Source organism: Cheilinus undulatus, linkage group 4, assembly GCF_018320785.1.
Source record: "Cheilinus undulatus linkage group 4, ASM1832078v1, whole genome shotgun sequence".
In the NCBI taxonomy this organism is placed as follows: Eukaryota; Metazoa; Chordata; class Actinopteri; order Labriformes; family Labridae; genus Cheilinus; species Cheilinus undulatus.
In genome coordinates this window covers 32,766,077-32,778,532 of record NC_054868.1, presented here as the reverse complement: position 1 = coordinate 32,778,532, position 12,456 = coordinate 32,766,077, and the positions used below count along the sequence as shown (strand labels likewise).

Sequence of the window (12,456 nt, the reverse complement as noted above, 5' to 3'; positions counted from 1 at the left end):
TGGCAAAAAAATTACAAAAGATGGCAAAACATTGCAAATACAGGCAATGGAAATACACGGACAAAAAAATTAAGGCTGACAATTAAAGCCGATTGTAAACATGTGGGAAACAAACTGATTAATGTGACTTGCAATGGATCATTTCTGAGGTCAAAGTTTCCCTTTTTTAAGCTTTTCTGGGGGAATAGTATTTCAAATTGAGACATCAAGAAGCCACAAAACATCATAAAAGATCCATATGTGGCTCTTGAGCCACATATGGATCTTTTATGATGAGTAACAGAGAGAGTAACTGATTTAGATTACCGCTTGTTATCAGAATGACAAAAATAGCAAGAAATTCCTGTTCATGCATTGGTTGCACTTGGAAGTGTAACCCCCATCTCTTGTGAATAGGAGGGCAGAAATGAGAGAGTTTATTTGTAATATGAAAACTTCAAAAATCTGTGTAAAGCTGAATATCATGATAGCTATTAAAATACTTGGCAGAGTTAGGAATTCTTTATAAAATGTGTTGAGGGTATATCTGTCAAGTCTTTGTTTTAAAGGCTTTCGGTACGCTAACGAATTATGAGAGGTGACGGGGACAGAAAAAAGTAAAGAGCTTCAGGATTATGCAAAGAAAAACTCAGAACTCAGATAAGTTTTGAATAGATCAGAATCCATGTGACTTGAGCGGTTCAAACTGTCTTTAAAAAATATGTTAAGAGTCACATAGGAGCAAAGAAAATCAGATCCAGGTCACTTTGGTCTGCAGCTTTAAATGAATGCAGCTTTTCTGTTGAGGCCAAATTGAAGTTTCCACTTTAACCACCAGAGGGCAGCAGACCCTCTTAAAAGAAAGACAACCGTTTTCAAAGTGCATCCACTTTGGATATCCAATTCAAAATAACAAAATTAAACTAACACATGCACTGACAAGTTTAGAGCTTTTTGAATCTTCTTTATAAGGATAAAATGTTTTGACAGTTTGATAGATGGACTAGCTGGAATCTCCTTTTTAATTTACAGTTCATGTACAGATATGCAAGATATGACACTGTTTTAATTGGCACTCTTTGGTGTTCAAGAAAGTCGTTATAGAAGGATTTCTTACATATTTTCACTTCATATCTCACATGTGGGCATATGTAACACCTCATTTCCTAGTTTTATTTTTTTTATATTTCCTGGTAAACTTTAGAAGTTACTAAATTTCTTCAGTTGCAGATGTTTGTGATCATCAGGGAGGTAGACTGTCTGGCCATAAATCTGATCCCCCTTGAGTGTATCTGCAATCCACTGCTGTATAGATCACCTGCTCCTTCCCTTCAGTTTCTTTCCAATCCAGCATTGAGCAGACAAGATTCAAGCCACTAAGCAGTTAGAGGTTATTGATGGGAAAGCTCTCTGCACACAGCCGTCTACCTCCATAAAACGCAGGAAACCAGAGGGAAACAGCTCGATGGCCTGACGTTAGTCACACCTAAGTGATTGCTGTAGTATTACAGAACACAACCATTCCTGGAAGCCTTTTGTCACCGGATAGAAATACAGGAAAGCAAGCTGTGCTTGGGAGGAAACAGCGAAACCGAAGGGCCATGTAGAAGAATTTATTAATTTTTTTACAAGAATAATCATAGTTCTGATATGTTTGGTTTTCATAAAAAGGAGGTTTTTTTAATCACTGATCAGTTTATTGGCCTTGATCAATCACTTTTCCTTCCCTTTCAGTACCACATCCTTTACTGTTAAGTTTCCGTGTGCGTCTCTTTGATTAAAGTTCAACATGCATGCATTTTGAAGTCTTACTCATATTCATCAACCTCTGCAGACATTTTGTAGGTCATTCTTCCATTATTTACTTTGTAGTGCAGGCGTATGATCCTATAGTGTTCTCAGCACATGCAGAACATGACACAATCATCCGGAGGACCTCTCCAGCTCCAATTTGACTGGTAAACATCTCATAACCATTAAACCTGTTCTGTCCTGCTCCTATATGGATGCTCCATTGTTTGCGCTGACTCAGGCGCAGTAACATGAGCCTGATGAGTGTGTGTGTGTGTGTGTGCCAGAGAGCGTATTGACCAACAGTGACTTAACCATTAAGGTGAGCTTTACTGCCTCCTCAGCAGCTCGCCCTGGAAGATCTGCTCGGCTCAGGCCTTTTTTCAACGCTGAGCACATTTAACTCAAACAAGACCTCAGTGGAGAGAAGAGCTGCTTTCAGCTGGAAACAGAGGGAAAAAAACAATAAATAAACAATAGAAGGTCATGATTGTGATCATAGTTATTGTAAGAAGAGGTAAAGAAAACAGCTGCATACACATAGGTCATGTATAATTCAGTTCAGACAAAGAAATATCACCAGTGAGCTCTGTAGTTTATATCATTTCAGTTTTATAATATTAAAGCATTATACATTCAGTTTTTTAGACTTATTTAACTTTCAAGAACTTGGCTGCATATTTACATAAAAGGAGCTCAAATGTAAGTAGCTATTATCTAAAACTACAGAGGTCCAAAGCAGAATGGTTTGGACATGTCATGCTCCATTTTCTTGTGATTATTCTTTTATATTTTTACGGCCACAGCCGCATCCCCCCCTTTGTGTAACTAATTACTTCTGTGGAGTGTCTGAGCGTGTGTGTGTGAGTGGCTTGGGTGCTCTCTAGGCTGATTCCTGACACCTGTGCTGCTGGTGAAGGTGATCGGTGAGCAGCTGCAGCAGAACCAATCAGCCAATGAGAAGCAACACCAATCAGCCCAACCCTCATAAAAGTGTGGACTGCCAGCAGTTGACGCGCAGCTTCACCTTAGTTTTGAGCTCGCCACTGTGCCTCTTTGTGTTTGATTTGTTTTAGTGTTTTGAATTTCTGTTAAGATTCTGTTTGAGGCACTCGTTTGATGCACTGGGCCAGGTTGTAGTTTAGTTAGGCACACACATGTAGGTTTTGTTATTTGTTTAGTCACACTAGGTTTAGGGGTGCTGTTCTGTTGTTGTTAGATTTGGTTAGTTAGTGTAGTTAGGAGTTATGTTCAGTTTGTATCACCAGTTAGTTAGTTTTAAAACACTAGTTAGACACTGTTTTATTTGGTTATTAGTTGAACAGCACTCATCGGTCCTTTCATTTTGTCTCACTTTTGTTCAGCACAGTTTTACTTTTGTAATAAACACCTTTAAATTACCAACTACATCTGGTTTTATGTTACTTCCTTTACCCACAACGAGCTGGTCATAACATATATATATAACTTTTATAAATAAATATGACAAAGATCAGAGGGCTTATCTGGGATTAAATTATCAATAGGCCCATTTTTATAAGTAGTTACACAAATGGGGGCTCACTTTAGCTTCGCTAGCTTTAGCTAATGCTTACATAACTACACTAGCTACATGAAAACTGTTACTATGCAAGCCAATTTCTCTAAGTTAGTGAGCTTTGGCAATGTGAGCTTTAGCAAGCGTAGCTAAAGATAACGTAGCTATGTAGAGAATTTTGTAGCTTACCTAGTTGCTTTGAGAGCTTAGCTTTAGCTATGTTAGCTCCATCAGCTACATAGCTCTATTATCTAAGTAGCTTACACAGCTATCAACGTCACATAAGCTACATAGCGCTGTTAGCTACATTAGAATGTTTTCAAATGGACAAGTTTTTTCCAGTGAGCTGACTGTTTACACAGCTTTAAACGTTTTGTAATCAGGTTTTGCAGGTCAGGTTGTTAACTTTTTAATCTGTTTTTATTTAGAAAGTTTTAGCATGTACATTTCATGTATATGTCATGCCACCATTGGCTTTACTAGTTAGCTAGTCGAGCCTACTTGCAGGAACAATTGTGGGTACAAAATAGCATTTCCTACCCCCCTCCATTCGTGCCCCCCCAAAAACATCCTTTGAAGCTACATATATTATTTGCTAGTTACATAACACAGGGAGGGTCAAAATTTACAGAAAAAGTTTTTGATTTAAACTAGTAGTATGAAAAGAGAACAGGAACAGCAAAATTCGAGATAACAGTTATGAATAAAAAATGTTTTGTAACATTACAATTTTATATTAAATATGTTAAAAGCATTAAAAGTCAAACTGCAGTACTCTAAAGAAGTAAAAAATATGTAAAGCAAACCACCATAGTTACACAAATGGTGGTTCACTTTAGCTTCGTTACCTTTAGCTAATGCTTTCATAACTACACCAGCTACGTAGTAAATGTCACTACACAAGCCAGTGTCTCTAAGTCAGTAAGCTTTGGCAATGTGAGCTTTAGCGAGCGTAGCTAAAGATAACGTAGCTATGTAGAGAATGTAATTTTGTAGCGTACATAGCTGCTTTGAGAGCTTAGCTTTAGCTATGTTCACTCCATCAGCTACATGTTTCTATTATCAGGTATCATCGCCACATAAGCTACATAGCACTGTTAGTTACACTAGAATGTTTTCATGTAGACAAGATTTTTCCAGTGAGCAGACTGTTTACACGACTTTCTTAAATGTTTTGTAATCAGGTTTTGCAGGACAGGTTAACTTTTTTTTTATCTGATTTTATTCAGAAAGTTTTAGCATGTACCTCCTTTTCTGGCGTCTCAGATGAACAGTCTGTAAGAGTGGCCGTCAGAGTTGTACGGTCTGCAGACAAACTTCTCTCAATCACTGTGTTAAGCTAAATCTAGATATGTCATGCCACAGTTGGCTGTGCCAGTTAGTTAAGCCTACTTGCAGGAACAATTGTAGGTACAAAATAGCAGATTAAATGAAATGCACGTCTGCTAAGGCCTTTCATTGAAAAAGTGAAATAAAATGAAGTATTTAAAAGTGATGCTTGGTTCAAACTCACATCCTTTAACTCAGTGTGGAGCTAGAAGTGTTGAACGTCCAGGGCTTAGCCCAAACTTAGGAGGGTAAAGCGGCATGCTTCCACAGCTATTTTTAAAATATATTTTCTAATTTGATGTTTATTTTTGTTTTCTTTTGCAGATATATGTACTATTTTTAAGCAGTCTTAAATAGATTGATTTAGAGATTTAAATAGATTTGAAATGCTACATAACATAGGGGAGGGTCAAAAATTTAGAGCAACAGTTGACAATTGAAACTAATAGTATGAAAAGAGAACTGAAAATGCAAAATTAGTGATTACAGATACCAAAAATATAAAATGTTATGTAATATTACAATTTTATATTCAATACAATGTTAAAAGTATTTAAAAAATGCAGCACTCTAAAAAAGTAGAAACTATGGGTTTTTTTTTTTTTAATTTGGCTAAAAGAATGATATTTCCATAGAAAAATGGATGAATAGCTTGCCAGATTATAAGTGAACAGAGTTCATGGTGGCGATGGCAGACAAAACTGAAGGTCCCGGCACTCTGATGTGACAAAAATATTGAACAGGGATGTCTACACGTTTCAACTTGCATCGGGACATCCTGTTTAAGACACATTGGAGTTTCTACCATGGATAATCCTTGTCCCCTCATCCTCAAGAGCACCTGATTCAATGTATATTCTTCAGACATTTTGACTCGGTGAAGCACTCACCCTCCTCTTTCTACAATGACATTTCCATGCTGTGATCAGCAGGGTTCATTTGTTTATTATTGTCTATCTATTGTAACACAGCACCAACATATTTTTTTACCTACCTGGGAGATTTAAGGCTTTTACAAAATCATTTAGGTCCTGTAGGCCACCTCTTCGCTCCACCTATGCTTGTACTTAAAGTGAAGAAAATAATTTTACATGAAACGATGCCCTGAAAGAAAAGAACTCTTCCTCTAATGAATAAGCTCATGTGATGTGAAATAAAGGCCTCTAAATGGACCATACTGTAACATTTTCTTCAGAAAAAAAACCCATATCAGATAAGTGAGTGCAGTAACACAAACATAGATGTGATTACACCTCATCCTGCAACACATAATGGGAGTGATAAAAGAACCTGCGTCACAGAGCATTGCTAATCCAAGAAACCTGATTTCAGAACATCATAAGTGCTTCCTGCAATTTGAGGCATTTCCCATCAGCGCTCAGTCACTCTGTCTCCCCGTACATTGGTGCATCACTTTTTATTGCTGGAAGGTCTCCAAGAGCAGGATCACACACAGTGAGGAAACCAGATTGTATCTTTTCCACATATCCATGGTCAGCACACAAAGAAGTGTGTGAAAATGAACCTTTGATATTTACCCAGTGACTTCCCTGTGGAGCTGCTGCCAACACATACACACACAATACTGTACACATGTGAGTTCCTGCAGCCTGCTGTGTGAAAAAAATGTTTTTTATGCAAAAAAAAAGGAAAACTTTCCAGGTCAATGCATGTCTTTTTCCATGTTTTTTTCATCTTTTAGTGAGTTTTTCTCTACACACGCTTTGCTTCATGTGCTTGTATGTGCTGCGTGTATGCATGCACCTCAGCAGCTCATAAAATATTCACCTGTTCTTTTACATAATGCAGTAATGTTCCTGCACACAAGCTCGTTGCAGAGTTCGTCACGTCTGACCACTGTCAACTTTCTCTCCTGTTAGTTTGGCTTCAAGTGATGCATAAATTCTTTGAGCTCAAACTCAAGGCAGATGTTTCAAATCGCCTCGCCCCTCAGGTGCGTACCTCAAAATAGGGTGAAGATCACGAAATTGTGAAACTTGTGTTTTCTCAGTTCCTTCCACATAAAAGTAGCATCACACACATCTAAAACCACAGCAGTGTGTCTGTCTTTTTACAAAATAAAAGTGAAGCGAGAATAACAAACATGGAACAGAAACTGAATCACGAGGAAACCTGAGATAGTACCATGTGGTCATTTGTCTGTCTAAAGAACACTCATGAGTATGTGGTCAAGCAAACCTTGGTCAATATAGCTTTTTATTTCAGCAAATCATACATACACTGTAAAAAAATGCATCTGTATCATTACCTTTAAACACTATCAGAGCTGTGATGACAGTGTGATTGGTTGAGAGTGGCTACAGTGTCTGAGGTCATCGAAATGATTTGCATGTCATCACGCTCATGAAAACAGCACATTTGAAGACTGAAAGGTTATCCAGTTTGTCGTAAAGGTGAATTGAAACTCCAAGTTAAAGGACTGATGGGAGAAAAAAACTACAGAACAGTTAGATGGCACTTTGCAAGTCTTAAAATGGAATTTCAACTAATGTTTGATTAAAAAAATGAAGCTGATGGCAGATTAATTATTGAAAATGAACATAGGTGTTTAGCAAATCCCAGGTCTGCATAAACAGTCACAGGATTCAGCAAGAATACACAAATCTGGGACTCTTACAGATATACACTATAAGTAAATAGAGCAGATCAAGTACAAATGAAGCTTTCAAAACAAAGAAAACACTGTAAGATGATCATTTTTAATATATAAAGCTGTCTAAACCAAAGCTTCCTCTAGCCAGTGTTCTAATATATAAACCAGTTTCAAATCCAGCAGAATCTATGTGTTTTTATGCCTTAACTGTTAAGTATAACTGTGCTTCTCTACATTCTAGCTATCCTATGTCACAAATTAAAAGATCTGAGATATGGCCTATGTCACAAGACCAATAAAACACAAGCCATACCAAAATCCCAAATGGTATGTTAGCTTTACAGTAAAGCCACTCTTATGCAGTGTAAGCTTAAGTCAGACCAGTTAGTATGCTTCTCCTACATCTGTCCTTCCCAACAAAAAGGCACACCATACCCACCATCCCCCCTGCCAGACATTTTTCTGCATGGCTCTGTGGTTTAATTACTGTGCAAGAGATTTATTCAGTTACACGATGAGCCTAACACTCACAGCTGAAAAATTCAAAACATTTCCATGACGTAGTTTTGTGTTTGAAGCCCTCCATAACTATTCAAGTCCAGTTTCATGTGTACAGATGATTTTGGGAATTTTAATGCTTCAGCTTTGTTATATGTGGAGTTCCAGAAAGCCTCTGGTTCTACAGACTGAAACAACATCACGCAGCATTAGTAATGCTCTGACAAATCTGTTTCATCTTCTATATTCATCCAACAATGGATTAGAAAAAAACAACATAATATTTTCCCCCTAACACCACTGGCCAAGCAGTAATTTGTCTTTCCTTTGTAGCCAAGCCTTTGAGATGATTTAACTTGATTTGTGTTCCAGTGAAAACAGCAAGCAAGCCGCTTCTGATTATCCAACTCACACTGTTTTTTTTTTTTAGCCTTAATTCTTCTAATGAAGCATGTCTAACTCTTATCTTATCTTGTTATTCCACACAGTTACAGTCACAGTTACAAATCAAGATGAAAAGAAACCTAAAGAGTGCAATATTCTCTTATCTACATCTTCAACATCCCACCTATACACAGGAACGTTTGATAAGGAGCAAAAAGGGTGAGGGAGAGGGGGAGGATATAGGAATGAAGAAGGGGGGGAATCTCTTTAAACATGGTGCCTCAGGCATCAACACGCTCAGGCATCAGAGTGCTGCACAAGGACAGGACACACTAGAAGACATGGACTGTCCAATGAGGGGAGAGGTCTTTGCACATGTGACCAAATCCAAAGCACTGGATTGGCTGTTGATAAGTCCTTGTTAAGTTCTCTGGTTGGCTGACACAAAAGTGAACAAGTGCCATTAACCAATCATATTTTATACTTAGAGAGGAAGAGAAATCATAAACATTTGCCTGGAGTATTTTTTGAACTAATGAACAAACAATACACAGAGAGTAGTCCATAGGCTGTTAGTACGATTAAGTATCTGCCTGGGGAGTCACCTAGAAACGTGCAGTTTGACCAAACAAACAGTTTTTTCTTTTTTGTTTTCTTTTTTTACGACAGATACTCGTCATTGTCATCATCATCATCCTCATCTTCATCGTCCTCGTCGTCCATCCCTGCCTGGTCATTGAGGACAAACGAATCCTCATCATCATCTGTGAAGAGTGAGTCTCCGCTGCCGAGATCTCCAGAAGACTCCAAAATGACACCTGGTAACATGAGGGGGAAAAAACTTAATTCATAAAGCATTTTTAAAAACAGGGGTTTACAAAATACTTTGGCATGTGCAGAGGCAAATAAGAACAAAGCAACAAAATCGGAACAAGGGACAAGGACAACAGAACAAATGACAACCAGAAACATCTGCAGAAGACAAACAGCATCATAAGACTTTAAGAACCCAGACATCACAAGATACAGTGCAAACTAAGACATCATAGACATAATTAAAAAAATGCCATAATTTAATGTACAACCATTTGTATTCAACTGAAAAAGTGACAGGAAATAACTGTTAGCCAACTCAAATATTTTTAAAAATGACTGCGTGTTCTTTTTTTTTTTCCTCAGAAACATGGACATACCTTCAGCTGGCCTAGCTTTGCAAATATTTAGCGTATAACCTTAGATCAGGCAGGCCACGGGGTCATGCACTGCCATAACTGAGATCAGCTGATCTCCTTCTGCTCTCAGCACGCTATTGGCTAATTCCTCTGCCTTATCGAAACTGCTCTTGCATGGCTACACTCTGCCGCTCTCTCTACAAGCTGCTCTTGTAAACCTCCTTAAGTTTTACTTGTACTACTTTTTACTACTTTTAAAGTCTGTCTTTCTTCCTTCAGGAGTTGACCTAAGCTAAGTTAACAAGCTGCTTGTGGTAGCTTCAAATGAGGTGAAAATCAGATAAATTAAATCAGTTTTACCTTTTTAAAAGCAAGCCCTTTGCACCTATGGGTGCAAATCTGCTGTTTTCTCTATGTAAACACAGAACATGACACTCCCACTCTTGGTTTTGCTTACCACAGTTTGCAGGGCCATGTGTGCGTGAGCCAGCTACCTCGTTACCATAGCGATCCACACACCAGCACTGGCCACTGCTGCTATGACACTGGTGGGACCTGTAGTAACCGTCCTCATCACAGGATGGCAGATACTGACCTATAGAAACATGCCAAAGCACACAATGAGTGAGAGGAACACACTGTGAGTTTACCTTCTGTGTTTGAGTGTGTGCATGTCTTACCGAGCAGTTTCTTCCCTGCTTGCTTTCTGTTGATACCAGACAGCTCTGCTTTACAAGGAGAGTCTGAAGAGAAAACACAAGGGAGTATGGTGACAAAAATGCCAAAGTCTTCTTTTCAGTGAATTTTTCTGTGCATTCTGTTGTTTATCCTACTCTGTCATTTGTTTTTGTTTTAACAAAAGAACGTTCTCAACCTTAAATGCAGTTTCTTTGTGACAAAAAAAAGTAATTTTCTTCTCTGGTTGGATACAAAGGCATTCTAGTTCAACACATTGTATTTCATTGTGTTCATTTAATGGTGTTTTCTAAAGTGAGGTTAATGTTTTCTGTTTGTGAGAAACATGTCATTCCAAATAAATGTTGACCTTTATTTCTATGTCTGCAGAAGTGAGTTCATAAATATAAAAATAGTACTTGATTATTACAACCTATTTTTGTACATTTTTATAAAACTGTACAAACTACATCTCACTTGGGATTTAATAACCTGCAAAAGTACTAGCAGACCACTACTTGGACTGATTTCAATGGCGTCAAAGATCTCAAAGGGGCTGCGAGGCTTTGTCTGCTCTGAGGCTGCCAAAATTAGATGTGCACATATGGACTAAAACCATGTTAAAACAGTGTATTAAGTTGTTTATACAAAGGTCATTTGGTAAGAAAATCATGCAAAAACATTGTTTCATAAATAAAACATACTGTTTTATCAATGAAAAAGTTGAAATTGATGTTGATTTTTGATTTTCTTTTCTTGTGGGCCTCAGCTTTTCTTAGGTACAAATGGGGGGGGGCCTCTAAAATGGTTGGGAAACACTGGATTACAGGATATGATATGAGACAGAATGGTATGGTGCGATAAAGTACATTAGGTTACGTTATGTCATGTTCCATTCTGTTATGTTCCTTTACGTCATGTTACATTATGTTCTGTTACATTATGTGGCATTTCATTACAGTAGTATAGGATACGATTTGCTATTGAATAGTACGGTATAATACAGTATGCTAAGTTCCATTACATTATGCTACTTAACCTTATGTCACGTTTGATAATAATGTACAATACAATAAGGTATACATTATGTTAAATATATTATGTTGCGTTATGTCATGGTATGTTACATTGTGTTACGTTACATTACGCTATGTTATGCTACAGTAGGACAGGATGCAATATGGTACAGTATTGCATGGTACAATAAAATACATTAAGATACATTATGTTACATTATGTTATTTTACAGTAGGACACCGTACAATATGATACACAATGCACTTTTTCTGTCCATATACAGTGCTTAAAGAATTTATTAGACCACCACCCAAAGTAAGGTTTATGCCACATCTGTCCTAAATTAACAGCACTGGTAATTACTACAATCATTTTTTATGTTTCTGCAATGGTTAATACACCAATATGTAGAAGCTCTTTAAGCAAAATGGTATTTTTAATGCTAAAATATAATTATTATTGTTATCCATGAATTTTCAAATTTACTGATTTACAAAAAAAACTGAAAAAATAGTAAAGCACATTATTATTTCTTGATTCATATGTCAAATTATAGTTATCTACTTGCATTCCTGAACAGAAAAATGAGTTTTAGTGGTTGAATGTTATGCTTGATTCATTTCTGACTCCTCAGAGAAGCCCAGTGAGCCGGCTTAAATTTGGGTATAAAAAGGTGAATTCAGTTTGAAATCCCTCATTCCTGTTCAAAATGGTAAAACATGGAGAGTTCACTGAAAATGAAAGGGTCTGCATTAAAGCACTTCATGATGCTGGATTGTCTTTGAGACAAATATGACAGGTGGTCTAATAAATTTGTTAAGCACTGTATATTTCATATTACTTAAATAACACAAGGTTGGAATAGGAACACAAATGTCTTGTTTCCTATCATACCACTGAAATGAGAAAAAAGGTTAAAAACCCCAAGACCCTAATGAATAATAAAAGGCCTGCAGAAACTTATGCAGATAAAAAAATAAAGATAAAACAGCAGCAGAAGAGCAGGGTAGTGCCACTGGGTGTTTGGAAACAAACTGAGGACCAGCTTTTTGTAAATAATGGAGATACAGGGCTTAAAGCTTATTGGTGTTTGGATTTGCATGTGTATTCAGCTGTGAATGTATTTCAAGTGTTTATATTTGCATATGAGTGAAAGGTGGCATTGTACCTGTGTATCTCTGAAAGCACGTGCACCACTCAGAGCTGGTTATCACTTTGTCTGTGTGTGTATCGCAGGATTTGAAGAATGCGTCAGAGCAGGGCTCGTTTCTGTCCAGGTAGAGGCTCTTGATCTCTGACTGGTCCAGCTGGAGGTCAAAGTTTGTGTCTAGGCGGGAGAACATCCAGCCCAGAGGGTCCTTACAGATGGGTGATGCCCCGACCTCGAACTCTGCGAGGGAAAAGTTGAAAACTTGAGGAGTTTGATGCAGCCAGGTATGAGCTAGATTATTCGTGAGGAA

General features: G+C 37.6%; 1 protein-coding gene across 2 annotated transcripts in view; it reads right to left on the bottom strand.

The window, feature by feature from the left end:
* Window positions 1-6,835: 6,835 nt before the first annotated feature.
* The window catches only part of spock3 (SPARC (osteonectin), cwcv and kazal like domains proteoglycan 3), a 30,066-nt gene continuing 24,445 nt past the window's right edge, over window positions 6,836-12,456 (bottom strand). For both annotated transcript variants that reach the window (XM_041785045.1, XM_041785046.1), the window contains 4 exons: window positions 12,165-12,386; window positions 9,985-10,047; window positions 9,762-9,899; window positions 6,836-8,950 (listed from right to left, as the gene is read on the bottom strand). In XM_041785045.1, coding sequence (XP_041640979.1) covers window positions 8,793-8,950; window positions 9,762-9,899; window positions 9,985-10,047; window positions 12,165-12,386 — 581 coding nt within the window. In that variant the 3' untranslated portion in view covers window positions 6,836-8,792. The remainder of the gene's footprint in view (window positions 8,951-9,761; window positions 9,900-9,984; window positions 10,048-12,164; window positions 12,387-12,456) is intronic.